Source organism: Oncorhynchus kisutch, linkage group LG24 (assembly GCF_002021735.2).
Source record: "Oncorhynchus kisutch isolate 150728-3 linkage group LG24, Okis_V2, whole genome shotgun sequence".
Lineage (NCBI taxonomy): Eukaryota > Metazoa > Chordata > Actinopteri > Salmoniformes > Salmonidae > Oncorhynchus > Oncorhynchus kisutch.
The window spans coordinates 32540192-32560371 of record NC_034197.2 but is presented as its reverse complement, the minus strand read 5'-3'; the positions used below and the strand labels follow the sequence as shown (position 1 = coordinate 32560371).

The 20180-nt window shown below is 46.5% G+C and overlaps 1 protein-coding gene across 5 annotated transcripts in view; it reads right to left on the bottom strand.

The window, feature by feature from the left end:
* Positions 1-20180, bottom strand: part of LOC109880033 (solute carrier family 26 member 6) — a 28226-nt gene that overhangs the window by 6229 nt on the left and 1817 nt on the right. For 2 of the 5 annotated variants that reach the window (XM_031804119.1, XM_031804121.1), the window contains exons 2-13: positions 15902-16041; positions 15285-15395; positions 12874-13214; positions 12562-12714; positions 10623-10705; positions 4672-4819; positions 3911-4024; positions 2580-2657; positions 2399-2494; positions 2044-2150; positions 1863-1932; positions 20-163 (exon numbers count right to left, since the gene is read on the bottom strand). In XM_031804119.1, the coding sequence (XP_031659979.1) occupies positions 20-163; positions 1863-1932; positions 2044-2150; positions 2399-2494; positions 2580-2657; positions 3911-4024; positions 4672-4819; positions 10623-10705; positions 12562-12714; positions 12874-13214; positions 15285-15395; positions 15902-16041 (1585 nt within the window). The remainder of the gene's footprint in view (positions 1-19; positions 164-1862; positions 1933-2043; positions 2151-2398; positions 2495-2579; positions 2658-3910; positions 4025-4671; positions 4820-10622; positions 10706-12561; positions 12715-12873; positions 13215-15284; positions 15396-15901; positions 16042-20180) is intronic. The other 3 variants (XM_031804122.1, XM_031804123.1, XM_031804120.1) reach the window with 2 other exon arrangements.

Genomic DNA, 20180 nt, shown 5'->3' with positions numbered 1-20180 from the left:
AAACACACAAACACACTACCTTCTTCTGCAGTGCGTCCAGGTATAACTCAGCGTTGGTATAGTATACTGTGGTGGAGGAACGGAAGATAGTGATACCTGGGATCTCTTTTGCCTGCGGGACAAACCAACAAACAAACAGGGGGGGGGTCCAATAGACAGTCATCTAAAAGCTGCTATAAACTCCATTGTTCACTACCCCCCCCCCCCCCCAGTATGTACAGTGCCTTGCGAAAGTATTCGGCCCCTTGAACTTTGCGACCTTTTGCCACATTTCAGGCTTCAAACATAAAGATATAAAACTTTATTTTTTTGTGAAGAATCAACAACAAGTGGGACACAATCATGAAGTGGAACGACATTTATTGGATATTTCAAACTTTTTTAACAAATCAAAAACTGAAAAATTGGGCATGCAGAATTATTCAGCCCCCTTAAGTTAATACTTTGTAGCGCCACCTTTTGCTGCGATTACAGCTGTAAGTCGCTTGGGGTATGTCTCTATCAGTTTTGCACATTGAGAGACTGAAATGTTTTCCCATTCCTCCTTGCAAAACAGCTCGAGCTCAGTGAGGTTGGATGGAGAGCATTTGTGAACAGAAGTTTTCAGTTCTTTCCACAGATTCTCGATTGGATTCAGGTCTGGACTTTGACTTGGCCATTCTAACACCTGGATATGTTTATTTTTGAACCATTCCATTGTAGATTTTGCTTTATGTTTTGGATCATTGTCTTGTTGGAAGACAAATCTCCGTCCCAGTCTCAGGTCTTTTGCAGACTCCATCAGGTTTTCTTCCAGAATGGTCCTGTATTTGGCTCCATCCATCTTCCCATCAATTTTAACCATCTTCCCTGTCCCTGCTGAAGAAAAGCAGGCCCAAACCATGATGCTGCCACCACCATGTTTGACAGTGGGGTGTTCAGGGTGATGAGCAGTGTTGCTTTTACGCCAAAAATAACATTTTGCATTGTTGCCAAAAAGTTCAATTTTGGTTTCATCTGACCAGAGCACCTTCTTCCACATGTTTGGTGTGTCTCCCAGGTGGCTTGTGGCAAACTTTAAACAACACTTTTTATGGATATCTTTAAGAAATGGCTTTCTTCTTGCCACTCTTCCATAAAGGCCAGATTTGTGCAATATACGACTGATTGTTGTCCTATGGACAGAGTCTCCCACCTCAGCTGTAGATCTCTGCAGTTCATCCAGAGTGATCATGGGCCTCTTGGCTGCATCTCTGATCAGTCTTCTCCTTGTATGAGCTGAAAGTTTAGAGGGACGGCCAGGTCTTGGTAGATTTGCAGTGGTCTGATACTCCTTCCATTTCAATATTATCGCTTGCACAGTGCTCCTTGGGATGTTTAAAGCTTGGGAAATCTTTTTGTATCCAAATCCAGCTTTAAACTTCTTCACAACAGTATCTCGGACCTGCCTGGTGTGTTCCTTGTTCTTCATGATGCTCTCTGCGCTTTTAACGGACCTCTGAGACTATCACAGTGCAGGTGCATTTATACGGAGACTTGATTACACACAGGTGGATTGCATTTATCATCATTAGTCATTTAGGTTAACATTGGATCATTCAGAGATCCTCACTGAACTTCTGGAGAGAGTTTGCTGCACTGAAAGTAAAGGGGCTGAATAATTTTGCACGCCCAATTTTTCAGTTTTTGATTTGTTAACAAAGTTTGAAATATCCAATAAATGTTGTTCCACTTCATGATTGTGTCCCACTTGTTGTTGATTCTTCACAAAAAAATACAGTTTTATATCTTTATGTTTGAAGCCTGAAATGTGGCAAAAGGTCGCAAAGTTCAAGGGGGCCGAATACTTTCGCAAGGCACTGTATTGAGGTCCTCCGTCTCACCTCTTCGTATGTGTCTGTGTCCAGGTAGAGCTCAGTCCCAGGAACCTGCCCCAGAATAGAGTACCGTGGCCTGGGAGAGAAAGAGAACGGGAATGTTATGCACTTTGAGAAGAAAGTGGGACACAGTACAGTTTAGAAAGTAAACCTCTCTCCCTTCTACATCAAACAAACACAGACTCACAGCTGTGTTCTGAAGATGACAGTGAGCAGAGAGAAGGCGATGGATGCAGCCAGGCCCAGGTCCAGGTTCAGCAGGATAGTGCACACCAGCGTTACCAACCACACCAGCTAGGGGGCGACAGAGACATTGCAAGAAGGCAAAAGTACCCTAGTGGCCTTGTGCCAATGGGGGATATACACTGAGTGTACAAAACATTAGAAACCATATAATATTGAGTTGTACACCCGACCCACAGATATTTAGTGTTACATTTACGGTAAAAGGTTATAAATGAGGCCCCAGGGGTTCTATGTTCAGTCATATACGTCCAGTTAGGATACAGGTCATAGATATGAAGTTTATGTGTTGCTCTCACCAGGTCCACTGTGTTGCTCTTCCAGAGTGCAGGAATGTCTAGGTACTGCTTAAACATGCCTTTCAGGTTTACAAACACTATGCAGGACAGGACAGCCTAGGACACACACACACACACCAGATCAGATCAGTGGTGTTGTGTGTGTTGGGGGGGGGGGGGGGGGGGGTTGAGAGATAAGTACCTTGGGTAGCTCCCCAAACAGTGTCCCCAGTTGCAGGACGGTGATCAGCACAATCACTGAAGAAACCACCCCGGCAACCTGACACAATTCACAAACACACATCAGTCAGTGTGTATGCCTGGCCTGCAGAAATATTAGCAGGTGGACTTACAGTGCATTCGGAAAGTATTCAGACCCCTTGACCTTTTCCATGTTTTGTTACAGCCTTATTCTAAAATTGATTCAATTGTCCCCCCCCCCATCAATCTACACACAAACCCCATAATGACAAAGCAGAAACGTTATTTTCTTTAGATTTTTGCAAATTTATAAAAAACAAAACAAAATATCACATTTACGTAAGTATTCAGACCCTTTACTCAATATTTTGTTGAAGCACCTTTGGCAGTGATTACAGCTTTGATTATTCTTGGGTTTGACGCTACAAGCTTGGCACACCTGTATTTTCTCTCATTCTTCTCTACAGATCATCTCAAACTCTGTCAGGTTGGTTGGGGAGAATCGCTGCACAGCTATTTTCAGGTCTCTCCAGAGATGTTTGATCGGGTTCAAGTCCGGGCTCTAGCTGGGCCACTCAAGGACATTGACTTGTCCCGAAGCCAATCCTGCGTTGTCTTGGCTGTGTGCATCGGGTCGTTGTCCTGTTGGAGGGTGAACCTCCAGTCTGAGGTCCTGAGCGCTCTGGATCAGGTTTCCATCAAGGATCTCTCTGTGCTTTGCTCTGTTCATCTTTCCCTCGAAGAACATCCCCACAGCATGATGCTGCCACCACCATGCTTCACCGTAGGGATGGTGCAGGTTTCCTCCAGATGTGACGCTTGGTATTCAGGCTAAAGAGTTCAATCTTGGTTTAATCAGAGCAGAGAATCTTATTTCTCATAGTCTGAGAGTCCTTTAGTTGCCTTTTCGCAAACTCCAAGCAGGCTCTCATGTAGCTTTTCCTGAGGAGTGGCTTCCGTCTGTTTTTGTCTCTGACATGCACTGTCACTGTGGGACCTTATATAGACAAGTGTGTGCCTTTCCAAATCATGTCCAATCATTTGAATTTACCACAGGTGGACTCCAATCAAGTTGTAGAAACATCTCAAGGAAAATCAATGGAAACAGGATGCACCTGAGCTCAATTTCGAGTCTCATAGCAAAGGCTCTGAATACTTATGTAAATAAGGTATTTCAGTTTTTTACATTTATTTATACATTTGCAAACATTTCTAAAAACCTGTTTTTAGAAATGTAGATTGACGAGGAAAACATTTAATTTAATAAACTAAATGTAGAAAAAGTCAAGGGGTCTGAATACATTCCGAATGCACTGTACGTGTGTGTGTTACCTGTGTCCTGCCCCCAGTGCTCTCCTGGATGAGGCTACGGGACATAGAAGAGGTGACAGAATAGCATTGGAAGAATCCTCCCACTGTGTTACTGAGACCCAGAGCCACCAGCTCCTATAGAGAGAGAGAGAGAGAGAGAGAGAGAGAGAGAGAGAGAGAGAGAGAGAGAGAGAGAGAGAGAGAGAGAGAGAGAGAAGATGAGAGGTATGCAGATGCCAGAGAATGCACTAATGACCATCATTTGACCACCACATGTAAATAAGTCCTAGCGCATGTTCAGACTATACTGAGTCCCAGCTGCTCCACAGCCCCCTGTTGTATTGTTAACTGCAACTGGTGTAGTTCTCATCCATACAGATGTGGGATCTTAATTTGATCGCTCTTTTGTTGATAAAAATGTTCCTGCTAAACAGGAAATGCTAACTTGTAGTGTATTCAAGGTTTAAAAAGCTTCTAAAGTTTAAAATTTCCTCTTTAAAAATGTCAGATTTGATTTGACCTAACATAAAATGTATTAACTCCTATAAAAAATAACCATTAATTAGAATCTGCATAATAATTCACATTTCCTGTTGCTGCAGGATTATTTTCCTGCTGTAGCAAACTGGCTTAAACTAAGATCCTACATCTGTGCTTGACTGAGCAGAGCGTGTCGGCCATTAAACATTAAGGACCAGAGAGCTGTCTCTCTCCTTCAGAGCAGAATAACCTCAAGCATACCCCTGCCTACCTGCATAACTGTGTGCGTGTGTGTGTCCCACCTGGTTGCTGTCCACCTTGTAGCCGTGTTTCAGGCCGAAGGTTTTGCCCAAGGAGATGTTTATGGCATAACCCACTATGGCCACAGCAAACGCATCACCAACCACCGTACCCCACAGACTGACGTCAGGTAGACAGGGAGACTTCAGCCTAGGGATGAAGAGGAAGAGGGGGGAAAGGTCAAATAGAGAGGAGGAGGGACAGAGGGAGAAGGAGGACAGATGGAGAGGCGGAGAGGGAGGAGAGAGGAGGGGGAGAGGAGAGGTGAGAGGGGAGATGGAAGAGAGAGAAGAGGGGGAGAGGGAGGAGAGAGGGAGAGGAAGGAGAGGGAGAAAGGGAGGAGAGGATTGACGAGAGGGAGGAGGGAGGAGAGGGGGAAAGAGGATAGAGGAGAAGGGGGAGAGAGGACAGGGGAGAGGTAGAACAGGGGAGAGAGAGGAGAGGGAGGAGAGAGAAGAGGGGGAAAGAGGAGAGAGGAGAGGAAGAGAGGGAGGAGAGGTGGGACAAAGGGGAGAGGGAGGAGAGAGTTGAGGGGAAGTGCCCCTGTACAGACCCCTTCCTCCATTACTGCCCCTGCTCCATTACTGCCCCTGTCCAGACCCCTTCCTCCATTACTGCCCCTGTCCAGACCCCTTCCTCCATTACTGCCCCTGCTCAGACCCCTTCCTCCATTACTGCCCCTGCTCAGACCCCTTCCTCCATTACTGCCCCTGTCCAGACCCCTTCCTCCTTACTGCCCCAGCTCAGACCCCTTCATCCATTACTGCCCCTCTCAGACCCCTTCCTCCATTACTGCCCCTGTCCAGACCCCTTCCTCCATTACTGCCCCTGCTCAGACCCCTTCATTCATTACTGCCCCTGCTCAGACCCCTTCCACCATTACTACCCCTGTCCAGACCCCTTCCTCCATTACTGCCCCTGTCCAGACCCCTTCCTCCATTACTGCCCCTGTCCAGACCCCTTCCTCCATTACTGCCCCTGCTCAGACCCCTTCCTCCATTACTGCCCCTGTCCAGACCCCTTCCTCCATTACTGCCCCTGCTCAGACCCCTTCCTCCATTACTGCCCCTGCTCAGACCCCTTCCTCCATTACTGCCCCTTTCCAGACCCTTTCCTCCATTACTGCCCCTGTCCAGACCCCTTCCTCCATTACTGCCCCTGTCCAGACCCCTTCCTCCATTACTGCCCCTGTCCAGACCTCTTCCTCCATTACTGCCCCTGTCCAGACCTCTTCCTCCATTACTGCCCCTGCTCAGACCCCTTCCTCCATTACTGCCCCTGCTCAGACCCCTTCCTCCATTACTGCCCCTGCTCAGACCCCTTCCTCCATTACTGCCCCTGCTCAGACCCCTTCCTCCATTACTGCCCCTGCTCAGACCCCTTCCTCCATTACTGCCTCTGTCCAGACCCCTTCCCCCATTACTGCCCCTGTTCAGACCCCTTCCTCCATTACTGCCTCTGTCCAGACCCCTTCCCCCATTACTGCCCCTGTTCAGACCCCTTCCTCCATTACTGCCCCTGTCCAGACCCCTTCCTCCATTACTGCCCCTCCCAGACCCCTTCCTCCATTACTGCCCCTGCTCAGACCCCTTCCTCCATTACTGCCCCTGCTCAGACCCCTTCCTCCATTACTGCCCCTGCTCAGACCCCTTCCTCCATTACTGCCCCTGCTCAGACCCCTTCCTCCATTACTGCCCCTGCTCAGACCCCTTCCTCCATTACTGCCCCTGTCCAGACCCCTTCCTCCATTACTGCCCCTGTCCAGACCCCTTCCTCGATTACTGCCCCCTGTCCAGACCCCTTCCTCCATTACTGCCCCTGTCCAGACCCCTTCCTTCATTACTGCCCCTGTCCAGACCTCTTCCTCCATTACTGCCCCTTCCAGACCCCTTCCTCCATTACTGCCCCTGTCCAGACCCCTTCCTCCATTACTGCCCCTGCTCAGACCCCTTCCTCCATTACTGCCCCTGCTCAGACCTCTTCCTCCATTACTACCCCTTCTTAGACCCCTTCCTCCATTACTGCCCCTGTCCAGACCCCTTCCTCCATTACTGCCCCTGTCCAGACCTCTTCCTCCATTACTGCCCCTGTCCAGACCCCTTCCTCCATTACTGCCCCTGCTCAGACCCCTTCCTCCATTACTGCCCCTGCTCAGACCCCTTCCTCCATTACTGCCCCTGTCCAGACCCCTTCCTCCATTACTGCCCCTGCTCAGACCCCTTCCTCCATTACTGCCCCTGCTCAGACCCCTTCCTCCATTACTGCCCCTGTCCAGACCCCTTCCTCCATTACTGCCCCTGTCCAGACCCCTTCCTCCATTACTGCCCCTGTCCAGACCCCTTCCTCCATTACTGCCCCTGTCCAGACCCCTTCTTCCATTACTGCCCCTGTCCAGACCCCTTCCTCCATTACTGCCCCTGTCCAGACCCCTTCCTCCATTACTGCCCCCTGTCCAGACCCCTTCCTCCATTACTGCCCCTGTCCAGACCCCTTCCTTCATTACTGCCCCTGTCCAGACCTCTTCCTCCATTACTGCCCCTGTCCAGACCCCTTCCTCCATTACTGCCCCTGTCCAGACCCCTTCCTCCATTACTGCCCCTGCTCAGACCCCTTCCTCCATTACTGCCCCTGCTCAGACCTCTTCCTCCATTACTACCCCTGCTCAGACCCCTTCCTCCATTACTGCCCCTGTCCAAACCCCTTCCTCCATTACTGCCCCTGTCCAGACCTCTTCCTCCATTACTGCCCCTGTCCAGACCCTTTCCTCCATTACTGCCCCTGCTCAGACCCCTTCCTCCATTACTGCCCCTGCTCAGACCCCTTCCTCCATTACTGCCCCTGTCCAGACCCCTTCCTCCATTACTGCCCCTGCTCAGACCCCTTCCTCCATTACTGCCCCTGCTCAGACCCCTTCCTCCATTACTGCCCCTGTCCAGACCCCTTCCTCCATTACTGCCCCTGTCCAGACCCCTTCCTCCATTACTGCCCCTGTCCAGACCCCTTCCTCCATTACTGCCCCTGTCCAGACCCCTTCCTCCATTACTGCCCCTGTCCAGACCCCTTCCTCCATTACTGCCCCTGTCCAGACCCCTTCCTCCATTATCCCCAACAAATCCCCTTGATTCCTGCCGCTGATGGTCCTCTAGGTCCTTCAACAGTGGTAACAGGTGTCGTGACAAATGTACACACACTCAATGACCCATATACAATGAATAATATTCTAGAGTTAATCATTAGGATGCCCCGGACCACATATTAGAGGTCATACAGTGCAGGTGCCTGGTCTTTCAAACACTGGCTGTGTAAACAGCGACGAGGGTGCTGTCTGTTGAGGCAGGAAGGTAGAAAACTACCTTCATTAGTCAGCATCCAAAGATTATGTAGAGATGATTAGCCAAACAAATAATCATTTGAAGGTATTTCATTCCATAACAATGCACAGGTATTGTGATAATGACTCAAATGAACCTAATTGATAGACGGTAAACCAAGTGATGATGTACTTGTAGGCTACTGGAGGTAAAGCATCGTTGTAAAGAAAAGGGTTTTAAATTTGAAAGAATGAAATTATAAATTTAAAGTAAACCATTGACAACTTGATCAAGCTGAATACCGATAAGATGCCTACAACAGCTGACCTGGATCAATAGAATTATCAGCTGCTTGGCTTTGGTCTTTGGCAGTCCAGCAATCTGAAGACCAAATCAGCTAGTACGCATTATCCTAAATGTCCCCAAAAGGCTAGGGCCGGCTCTGACTACATGTGTGGGTATGGATGTGGGTGGGTACACAGCCCCATGAGCCTTTGCGGTCCCTCATGATGAGTTCAGCCCCCACCCTATCAAAGTTGTCCATCCCTGCTCTAGGATGACTCCTTCTCAATGAGCTAAAGTACCTTCACAAAGTATTCATACCCCTTGACTTTTTGTTGTGTTACAGCATGAATTCAACATGGATTAAATATATATATATATATTTTAAATCTCACCCATCTACACACAATACCCCATAATGACAAAGTGAAAACATGTTTTTAGAGATTTTTGCCAAAAAATTATAGTAAAGTACAGGAATATCAAATTTATCCTGAACAAAAATATCAACACAACATGCAATCATTTCAAAGATTTGACTGAGTTACAGTTCATATGAGGAAATCGGTCTATTTAAAATATTCTTGAAGGCCCTAATCTTTGGATTTCACATGACTGGGCAGTGGGGCTGCCCAGGGTAAGCCTTGGAGGGCAGTCAGGCCCAACCACTGGGGAGCCAGGCCCAACCACTGGGGAGCCAGGCCCAACCACTGGGGAGCCAGGCCCAGCCACTGGGGAGCCATGCCCAACCACTGGGGAGCCATGCCCAACCACTGGGGAGCCAGGCCCAGCCACTGGGGAGCCAGGCCCAGCCACTGGGGAGCCAGGCCCAACCACTAGGGAGCCAGGCCCAACCACTAGGGAGCCAGGCCCAGCCACTGGGGAGCCAGGCCCAGCCACTGGGGAGCCATGCCCAACCACTGGGGAGCCAGGCCCAGCCACTGGGGAGCCAGGCCCAGCCACTGGGGAGCCAGGCCCAACCACTAGGGAGCCAGGCCCAACCACTAGGGAGCCAGGCCCAGCCACTGGGGAGCCAGGCCCAGCCACTGGGGAGGCCCAACCACTGGGGAGCCAGGCCCAGCCACTGGGGAGCCAGGCCCAGCCACTGGGGAGCCAGGCCCAACCACTGGGGAGCCAGGCCCAACCACTGGGGAGCCAGGCCCAGCCACTGGGGAGCCAGGCCCAACCACTGGGGAGCCAGGCCCAGCCACTGGGGAGCCAGGCCCAACCACTGTGGAGCCAGGCCCAACCACTGGGGAGCCAGGCCCAACCACTGGGGAGCCAGGCCCAGCCACTGGGGAGCCAGGCCCAACCACTGGGGAGCCAGGCCCAACCACTGTGGAGCCAGGCCCAACCACTGGGGAGCCAGGCCCAACCACTGGGGAGCCAGGCCCAACCACTGGGGAGCCAGGCCCAGCCAACTTTACATGTTGCCCAGCCAACTTTACATGTTTTACTTGTTGCGTTTACATTTTTGTTAAGTGTACTTAAGTATTCACATGCCTGAGTCAATACTTTGTAGAAGCACCTTTGGTATCGATTATAGCTGTGTGTAACATTTATTCTTTAAAAATTCTTCATGCTCTGTCAAATTGGTTGTTGATCATTGCTAGACAACCATTTTCAGGTCTTGGGAGAGATTTTAAAGTAGATTTAAGTCAAAACTGTAACTCGGCCACATTCACTGTCTTCTTGTTATGCAGCTCCAGTGTAGGTTTGGCCTTGTGTTTTAGGTTATTGTCCTGCTGAAGGGTGAATTCATCTCCCAGTGTCTGGTGGAAAGCAGACTGAACCAGGTTTTCCTCTAGGATTTTGCCTGTGCATATTTCCATTCCATTTATTTTTTATGCTGAAATACCCATAACATGATGCAACTTAATATGTGACTTGTTAAGCACATTTTTACTCCTGAACTTATTTAGGCTGGCCATAACTAAGGGGTCGAACACTTATTGACTCAAGACATTTCAGCTTTTTTAAATTGTATTAATTTGAAAACAATTTGAAAAACATAATTCCACTTTGACATTACGGGGTATTGTGTGTAGGCCACATACAAAGAAATCTAAATTGAATCCATTTGAAATTGTAGGTTATGTTTGATGTCACCCTCCGATACTTTCTTACCTTGCCCCTTATGTTGTTCTGAGTGTAACCTTGACCAGGAGAACACTCTGCCCCAACAGACCAGGTCACAGTCAACAACCTATAGCTACTGACACACACACACACACACACACACACACACACACACACACACACACACACACACACACACACACACACACACACACACACACACACACACACACACACACACACACACACACACACACACACACACACACATAAACACCCACCCTCTGGGGATCTCTCCAACCACGGCCACGTCGTATTGGCTGTTCAGGTTGCCGTAGTAGGAGATGAGTGTTGCTGCTACGATCTGTAACACACACACACACACACACACACACACACACACACACACACACACACACACACACACACACACACACATATAGGTTGCCATGCTCACAACAACAAAGCATCTGCTGTTGTTTGCACGTGTAGGAACTTGTATGCATGCATGTGTGTAATTGTGAGTAAATCATTATCGCAGACCCTGTGTGGGTTTGGAATTCAAGCAGAAACACAGGCCAATCATTGAACAGAGCTCATCACTTGAGAACATTTTATTGGATCAATGAGAAACCAAGCACTACCATGAACTGGAGGAAAACACACTGACAGGGTAGAATATTAACCCTTTGAGATGTACCAAGAGCTTCCAACTGATTCTAATTGATGATATCACAACAAAAATCTGGATCATTAAACTGAGAATAAGATAAACTTCCTCTCAAAATGTTTAACAGGATGAGAAGACACTGTGTTCTGTTACACTCCTTATAGATATCAGCCATGATGACAGGATGCCCTCTAGTGGCTTTCATTACAACACACATGTTCAAGGGATCAAAACAGAGAGAGAGAGAAAGAGGAGGAAAAGTCTTGACAGGAGGAAGGAGAAGACTTGACAGGAGGAAGGAGAAGACTTGACAGGAGGAAGGAGAAGACATGACAGGAGGAAGGAGAAGACTTGACAGGAGGATAGAAAAGACTTGACAGGAGGAAGGAGAAGACTTGACAGGAGGAAGGAGAAGACTTGACAGGAGGATAGAAAAGACTTGACAGGAGGAAGGAGAAGACTTGACAGGAGGAAGGAGAAGACTTGACAGGAAGAAGGAAAAGACTTGACAGGAGGATAGAAAATACTTGACAGGAGGAAGGAAAAGACTTGACAGGAGGAAGGAGAAGACTTGACAGGAAGAAGGAAAAGACTTGACAGGAGGATAGAAAATACTTGACAGGAGGAAGGAAAAGACTTGACAGGAGGAAGGAAAAGACTTGACAGGAAGAAGGAAAAGACTTGACAGGAGGATAGAAAATACTTGACAGGAGGAAGGAGAAGACTTGACAGGAGGAAGGATAAGACTTGACAGGAGGAAGGAAAAGACTTGGCAGGAGGATAGAAAAGACTTGACAGGAGGAAGGAAAATACTTGGCAGGAGGATAGAAAAGACTTGACAGGAGGAAGGAAAAGACTTGACAGGAGGATAGAAAAGACTTGACAGGAGGAAGGAAAAGACTTGACAGGAGGATAGAAAAGACTATGACAGGAGGAAGGAAAAGACTTGACAGGAGGAAGGAAAAGACTTGACAGGAGGAAGGATAAGACTTGACAGGAGGAAGGAAAATACTTGGCTGGAGGATAGAAAAGACTATGACAGGAGGAAGGATAAGACTTGACAGGAGGAAGGAAAATACTTGGCAGGAGGATAGAAAAGACTATGACAGGAGGATAGAAAAGACTTGACAGGAGGACAGAAAAGACTATGACAGGAGGATAGAAAAGACTTGACAGGAGGAAGGAAAATACTTGACAGGAGGAAGGAAAATACTTGACAGGAGGAAGGAGAAGACTTGACAGGAGGAAGGAAAATACTTGGCAGGAGGAAGGATAAGACTTGACAGGAGGAAGGAGAAGACTTGACAGGAGGAAGGATAAGACTTGACAGGAGGAAGGAGAAGACTTGACAGGAGGAAGGAAAATAATTGACAGGAGGAAGGAGAAGACTTGGCAGGAGGAAGGAAAAGACTTGTATGTAATGCTGTCTCTGACGCAGCCTTCTACTTGTAATGATCTAATAAACTAAATCAATCAATCAATGAATCAGTCAATCAATCAATGATTGTGTGACTAATGACACAGAGAGCGGTTAGGTATGGAGGACTTACCACTATGAGTTCTATGGGAATAGGCAGAGGTAGTTTCTTCTCATAACAGGAGTTGAGTTCTTTGACCACTATGAGGACCACCAAGGCCACTAGACTAACCACCAGGGTCCCAATGTTAGTCTCTGGCAGATGTCTACAGATGTCTATTAGGATCTAGAGAGAGAGAGAGAGAGAGAGAGAGAGAGAGAGATGGACAGTCAGACTGTTATTGCCTGCCTCCACTAGGTGGAAAACTTGTACAACTTTGTCACATCTGTCTGTGTCGGTGTGTGTGTCTGTGTGCTTGAGTGTGGATGTGTTGTGTGTACTCACATAGACCTGAGACAGTGGTCCGGAGAAGCGTGCAGGGTGGATACCAAAGATGTATTTGAGTTGTGAGATGACCACGTGTGTAGCTGCTCCTGTTGTGTAGCCACGTACCAGGGGCTCCGAAAGGTACGTCACCACGAAACCAAACCGCACCATGCCCAACAGGACCTGAAAGAGCCCACTCAGTACAGTGGTGCTGGCTGCTATCTGAACTCTGTAGGCGTCACGGGCTGTCACATCCAGAACTGCTGTCCCGTTGGTTCCATTCAGGAATGTGAAGTCACTGTCTGGGGCCAGCCTCTCTGTCACACTGCCTATCATGATGCTGATCACAGCAAACGTTCCTGAGGAAAAACACCCCCTTAGTGAAACTCATTATTCCTCTGACCGATGATATTAAAACATTCACTCTCTCAAGTCTTTCTCCCTCTCTCTCTTTCTCCTCCTTTCTCCTCTCTCTTTCTCCTCCTCTGTCTCCTCCTCTCTCTGTCCCCACCTCTGGCTTCTCCTCTCTCTTTCTCCTCCTCTGTCTCCTCCTCTCTCTGTCCCCACCTCTGGCTTCTCCTCTCTCTTTCTCCTCCTCTGTCTCCTCCTCTCTCTGTCTCCTCCTCTCTCTGTCCCCACCTCTGGCTTCTCCTCTCTCTTTCTCCTCCTCTGTCTCCTCCTCTTTCTGTCTCCTCTTCTCTCTGTCCCCACCTCTGGATTCTCCTCTCTCTTTCTCCTCATCTCTCTGTCTCTGTTAAGGGAATTTGTATCAATAATGACTAATTATGTATACATTTAAATCAGGACTGACTAATCAGGACTGACTAATCAGGACTGACTAATACTATTATATTACTGTATATGTATGAATTTTCTTTATAATCCTAGTACTGAATATAATGTGTGTAAATATAATCAAGAATTAGAACAATGACTGTCTGTTCCTTGGTAGAAATGAATGAACTTATAGCCAGACTGGCTAGAATGCTTATCTACACAGGCAGACCTTGGCTCTGTTCATAAATGATCTTAATAGGGAGAGACGATGTGAGAACCATACAGCCATTGTACTGGAGCGGAGATGAGACGGGGTAGTACTAAAACTAATGACGTCATTTTCAGTTTATAACCTGTGGTAAAATGTATCATGGGCAGTACTCTCGAGAATAAACGCTGCTGATTGACTTTAAGACTGGTCTCTGTCCATTTTATACAAATAAGAGCCTTACAAATTCTTATGAATTGACAGAGTGTTTAATTTTAATTGGGTATTAAAACAGAGGAATATTATTCCTGTAACAGTCTCCCTCTCTCTTTCTCCTCCTCTCTCTTTCCCTCTTTCTCTTTCTCCTCCTCTCTCTATTTCCTCCTCTCTCTTTCTCCTCCTCTTTCTTTCAATCTCTCCCTGTCTCCTCCTCTCTCTTTCCCTCTCTCTCTTTCTCCTCCTCTCTCCTCCTCTCTTTTTCCCTCTCTCACTTTCTCCTCTAACTTTCTCCTCTTTCTCCTCTCTCTGTCCCCTCCTCTCTCTTTCTCCTCCTCTCTCTTTCCTTCTTTCTCTTTCTCTCTTTGTCTCCTCCTCTCACTTTCTCTTCCTCTCTCTTTCCCTATCTCTCTTCCCCTCCTCTAACTGTCTCCTCTCTCTTTCCCTCTCTCTTTCCCTTTTCCCCTCATCTCTCTGTCTCCTCTCTTTCCCTCTCTCTTTCCCCTTTCCCCTCATCTCTCTGTCTCCTCTCTCTTTCCCTCTCTCCCTTTCTCCTCCTCTCTCATCCTCTGTCTCCTCCTCTCTCTTTCCCTCTCTCTCTTTCCCCTCCTCTCCCTGTCTCTTTCCCTCTCTCTCTGTCTCCTCCTCCCCTGTCTCCTCCTCTCTCTTTCCCTCTCTCTCTTTCCCTCTCTCTCTTTCCCCATCTCTCTCTCCTCCTCTCTCTATCCCTCTCTCTCTTTCCCCTCCTCTCCCTGTCTCCTCCTCTCTCTGTCCCTCTCTCTCTTTCTCCTAATCTCTCTTTCCTTCTCTCTCTGTCTCCTCCTCCCTCTTTCTCATCCTCTCTTTCTCCTCCTCTCTCATCCTCTGTCTCCTCCTCTCTCTCTCTTTCCCTCTCTCTCTTTCCCTCTCTCTCTTTCCCCATCTCTCTGTCTCCTCCTCTCTCTTTCACTCTCTCTCTTTCTCCTCAGTTTTCTCATCCTCTCTCTTTCCCCTCCTCTCCCTGTCTCCTCCTCTCTCTATCCCTCTCTCTCTTTCTCCTCCTCTCTGTTTTCTCCTCTTTCTGTCTCCTCCTCTTTCCCCTCCTCTCCCTGTCTCCTCCTCTCTCTTTCCCTATCTCTCTTTCTCCTCCTCTCTCTTTCCTTCTCCTCTTCTCTCTTCCCCTCTCTCTCTGTCTCCTCCTCTCTCTTTCCCCCTCTCTCTGTCTCCTCCTCTCTCCACTCTGTCTTACCTATGGAGATGTGTCTGGAGGTGCCAAGGATGCAGTAGACGAGTACAGGGTAGAAGGAGGTGTAGAGACCAAACACTGGAGGCACAGAGGCCAGGAGAGCATAGGCCATACCTAGGCAAATGTTACAGGAAGGTCTTCATAGTCTTCACAAAATAGATAGTTATCATATATTCTCAAATAGGTCATGTAACTTTTAGGAATTTAACAGCCCAAAGAGATTAAACAATAACTTGAGCTCAATTTATGTAAATCAGGCTTTTCCATACCTCAAACATTGACATCAATCAATCAAATATATTTATGTAGTCCTTTTCCATTAGCAGGAGATTTGGGAGATTTCCATGTGAGTTATTGCTGATTTCAAGGTATGATCGGGTCATGTGATCCGGCCCTGTTATTGGACCCTGTGATCTGGCCCTGTGACTGGACCACGTGACTGGACCATGTGATCAGGCCCTGTGACTGGACCACGTGACTGGACCATGTGATCAGGCCCTGTGATCGGGCCCTGTGATTGGGCCCTGTGATCGGGCCCTGTGATCGGACCCTGTTATTGGACCCTGTGATTGGGCCCTGTGTGTGTGTGTGTTTGGTCAGACAGTAGATGTAGCACAGACCCTGAGGCAGGTGCATGATGCCAACGCTGATGCCAGAGATGAGGTCTCCCAGGCCGTTGTCTCTCACTGAGTAACGTGGCAACCATGACAGGACAGGCAAAGTGCTCAGCACAGAGCGCTTCAGCTTGGGCATGGAACATCTGACACCAGGGCGGAGTGCATCATGGAGAGTTGGGGAAAAGAGGAATACAGTTTTGTTATCCATTTGTGACAACTGAAATGTGTCTGCTGAGTTTAACAGTTGGTGGAAAGGGTATGGGTATGCAACTCTTCTCCTGGAGCGCCACAGTGTGTGCAGGGTCTTGTTCTAGCCCAGCTCCAACACATATGATTTAACTAACCAGGAGACTTAAAGCTAGGCTGGAACAAAAACCTGCACACACTGTGTCCCTCCAGGACCGGGGTTTACAGAGAAACCATGACAACTATCTGTACCGTTCTGTTTATCTGCCCAGTGAAAACAAAAGAGGTGTAATCTGTGTTTGGAATGTTCATCTGGATTATGTAGCTAAAGCGTTCTTGGCTTTGTCTTGTGTTTTTAATGAGTTCATTTTTTCTGACTTGATATATTAATATTTGGTGGCAGTGCAGTGTCATACTCTGTGATAGGTTAATATTTGGTGGAAGTGCAGTGTGATACTCTCTGATAGGTTAATATTTGGTGGCAGTGTAGTGTCATACTCTGTGATAGTGTTCCGCACTGTCACCAAATATTAACCTATGTTTCAGTTTCAAGAGGCCATCGGGGCTCAGGTCCAGAGGAAGATTAACTTTTCTCTTCAAGCCTCAATAGGTCACACGGCCTGGACCAGTCTGGATACAGTGCCTTGCAAAAGTATTCACCCCCTTGGAATTTTTCCTATTTTGTTTCACTACAACCTGTAATTGAAATAGATTTTTACATGGATTCCATCTAATGGACATACACAAAATACTCCAAATTGGTGAAGTGGAAAAAATTACTTGTTTCAAAAAATGATAAAAAAAAGGGAAAAGTGGTGCGTACACATGTACTCACCCCCTCTGCTATGAAGCCCCTAAATAAGATCTGGTGCAACCAATTACCTTCAGAAGTCACATTATTACTTAAATAAAGTCCACCTGTGTGCAATCTAAGTGTCACATGATCTCAGTATATGTACACCTGTTCTGAAAGGCCCAGAGTCTGCAACACCACCAAGCAAGTAGCACCACCAAGCAAGCGGCACTATGAAGACCAAGGAGCTCTCCAAACAGGTTGTGGAGAAATACAGATCAGGGTTTGGTAATAAAAAAATATCAGAAGCTTTGAACATCCCATGGAGCACAATTAAATCCATTATTAAAAAACTGAAAGAATATGGCACCACAACAAACCTGCCAAGAGAGGGCCACCCACCAAAACTCACAGACCAGGCAAGGAGGGCATTAACCAGCGAGGCAACAATGAGACCAAAGATAATGCTGAAGGAGTGGCAAAGCTCCACAGTGGAGATTGGAGTATCTGTCCATAGGACGACATTAAGCCATACACTCCACAGAGCTGGGCTTTACGGAAGAGTGGCCAGAAAAAAAGCCATTGCTTAATACCTATCTACGCTAGGTGAGACGGTAGTGTCCCACCTGACCAACATCCAGTGAAAGTGCAGGGCTCCAAATTCAAACTACAGAATTGTAAATATTTAACATTCTTGTAAATACACGTGCAATATGTCAAAATAAAGCTTAACTTCTTGTTAATCCAGCCGCGATGTCAGATTTCAAAATGGCTTTACAGCGAAAGCAAACCATGCGATTATCTGAGGACAGCACCCCACCACACAAATGCATAACAATAATTTTCAACCAGGCAGGTGGCGACGAAAGTCAGAAATAACGATATAATTCATGCCTTACCTTTGAAGATCTTCTTCTGTTGGCACTCCAATATGTCCCAGAAACATCACAAATGGTCCTTTTGTTCGATAAACTTCTTTTTATATCCTCAAAATGTCCATTTATTTGGCGATTTTGATTCAGAAAAACACCGGTTCCAACTCGCCCAACATGACTACAAATTATCTAATAAGTTACCTGTAAACATTGTCCAAACATTTCAAACAACTTTCCTAATCCATCCTTAGGTATCCTAAAAGGTAAATAATCAATACAATTTAAGACGGAATATACTGTGTTCAATAGCAGATAAAATCAAAGTGGAGCGAGCTACAGGTCGCGCGCCCCAAACGAGAGTCCACTAGGCTTGACTCTCATTCTGAATAGCCGTGCTTCTTCAATTCTCAAAGGAAAAACATCAACCAATTTCTAAATTCTGTTGACATCTAGTGGAAGCCATAGGAACTGCAAGCAAGTGCAAGCAACTTTTTTATTTATCCATTATTTTTTACCAGGTAAGTTGACTGAGAACACATTCTCATTTGCAGCAATGACCTGGGGAATAGTTACAGGGGAGAGGAGGGGGGATTAATGAGCCAATTGTAAACTGGGGATTATTAGGTGACCGTGATGGTTTAAGGGCCAGATTGGGAATTTAGCCAGGACACCAGGGTTAACACCCCTACGATAAGTGCCATGGGATCTTTAAGGACCTCAGAGAGTCAGGACACCTGTTTAACCCATCCGAAAGACAGCACGCTACACAGGGCAGTGTGTAGCGTGCCCTGGGGCATTGGGATATTTCTTTAGACCAGAGGAAAGAGTGCCTCCTGCTGGCCCTCCCATCCAGGAACTGACCAGGACCAACCCTGCTTAGCTTCAGAAGCAAGCCAGCAGTAGTGTGCAGGGTGGTATGCTGCTGGCGATGATGTTTGGCGCTAAATACAGGGAATTTCTTGAGGGAAACCTCTTTCAGTCTTTCAGAGATTTGAGACTGGGACGGAGGTTCACCTTCCAGCAAGACAATGACCCTAAGCATACTGCAAAAGCAAGGGGAAACATTTAAATGTCTTGGAATGGCCTAGTCAAAGCCCAGACCTCAATCCAATTGAGAATCTGTGGTATGACTTAAAGTTTGCTGTACACCAGCGGAACCCATCCAACTTGAAGGAGCTGGAGCAGTTTTGCCTTGAAGAATGGGCAGAAACCCCAGTGGCTTGATGTGCCAAGCTTATAGAGACATACCCAAAGAGTCTTGCAGCTGTCATTGCTGCAAAAGGGGGGGGGGGTGAATAGTTATGCACGCTCTAGTTTTCTGCTTTTCTGTCTTATTTCTTGATGGTTTCAACAATAACAAATATTTTGCTTCTTCAAAGTGGAAGGCATGTTGTTTAAAATAAAATGATACAACCCCCCAAAAAATCTATTTAATTCCAGGTTTTAAGGCAACAAAATAGGATAAATGCCAAGGGGGGTGAATACTTTCGCAAGCCACTGTAAGTCACACGGTCTGGACCAAACTGTCTGTCTGAATAAGTCACATGGCCTAGACCAAACTGTCTGCCTTTCATAACCCAGATAAAAAAAGACTACAGTTTACGATAGAATACTATAGTACTTACTATATAATGATATAGTATTCTGTTACTATAGAATTATATAGTATTTTGTAGTAAACCTATATACTGTAGAATTCTATACTACACACTGTAGTATCCCTTGATCATGTAGTGCTTACTATATAATTTTGTAATATACTGTAGAATACTGTACTACACACTGTAGTATCCCTTAACCATGTAGTGCTTGCTATAAAATGTTGTAGTATACTGTAGAATACTATATTAAATACTACAATATTATCTGCCAAAAACACTGTAGTAAATACTACGGTAATGTCCAATAAAACATAGTTTAAAAAAACTATACTAATACTACATTATTCAATTTGCATATGCTCCACCCATACCCATCCCCCATATCCAAATTTGTGCCACCCATAAGTAAGAAACCTGCATGCCAATTATAGACCATATATTGTGTTCCCTTACAGATGATAGAAAACAGCAGAAGTGTTGAACTATCTGTTCAGACTCCAGTCCTACCTTCAGTTTATGGAGTATTTGCTCATAGTCTATCTTATATGTCAAAGATAATAGAACAAAAAACACTAGTAAATACTACAGTAATACCTGCAATAACACTACAGTAATTACTATAGTATTTATACTGTAATACACTGTACTACAGTCAAGTCCACAAAACCATATAGTGAACACTACATTAACGTCTGTAAAAACACTACAGTGAATACTACAGTAAAGTCTGCAAAACAGTACAGTGAATACTATAGTATACTCGTTTGTCCTCAAAAACACTACAGTGAATACTATAGTATACTACAGTCTGTGAAAATACTACAGCA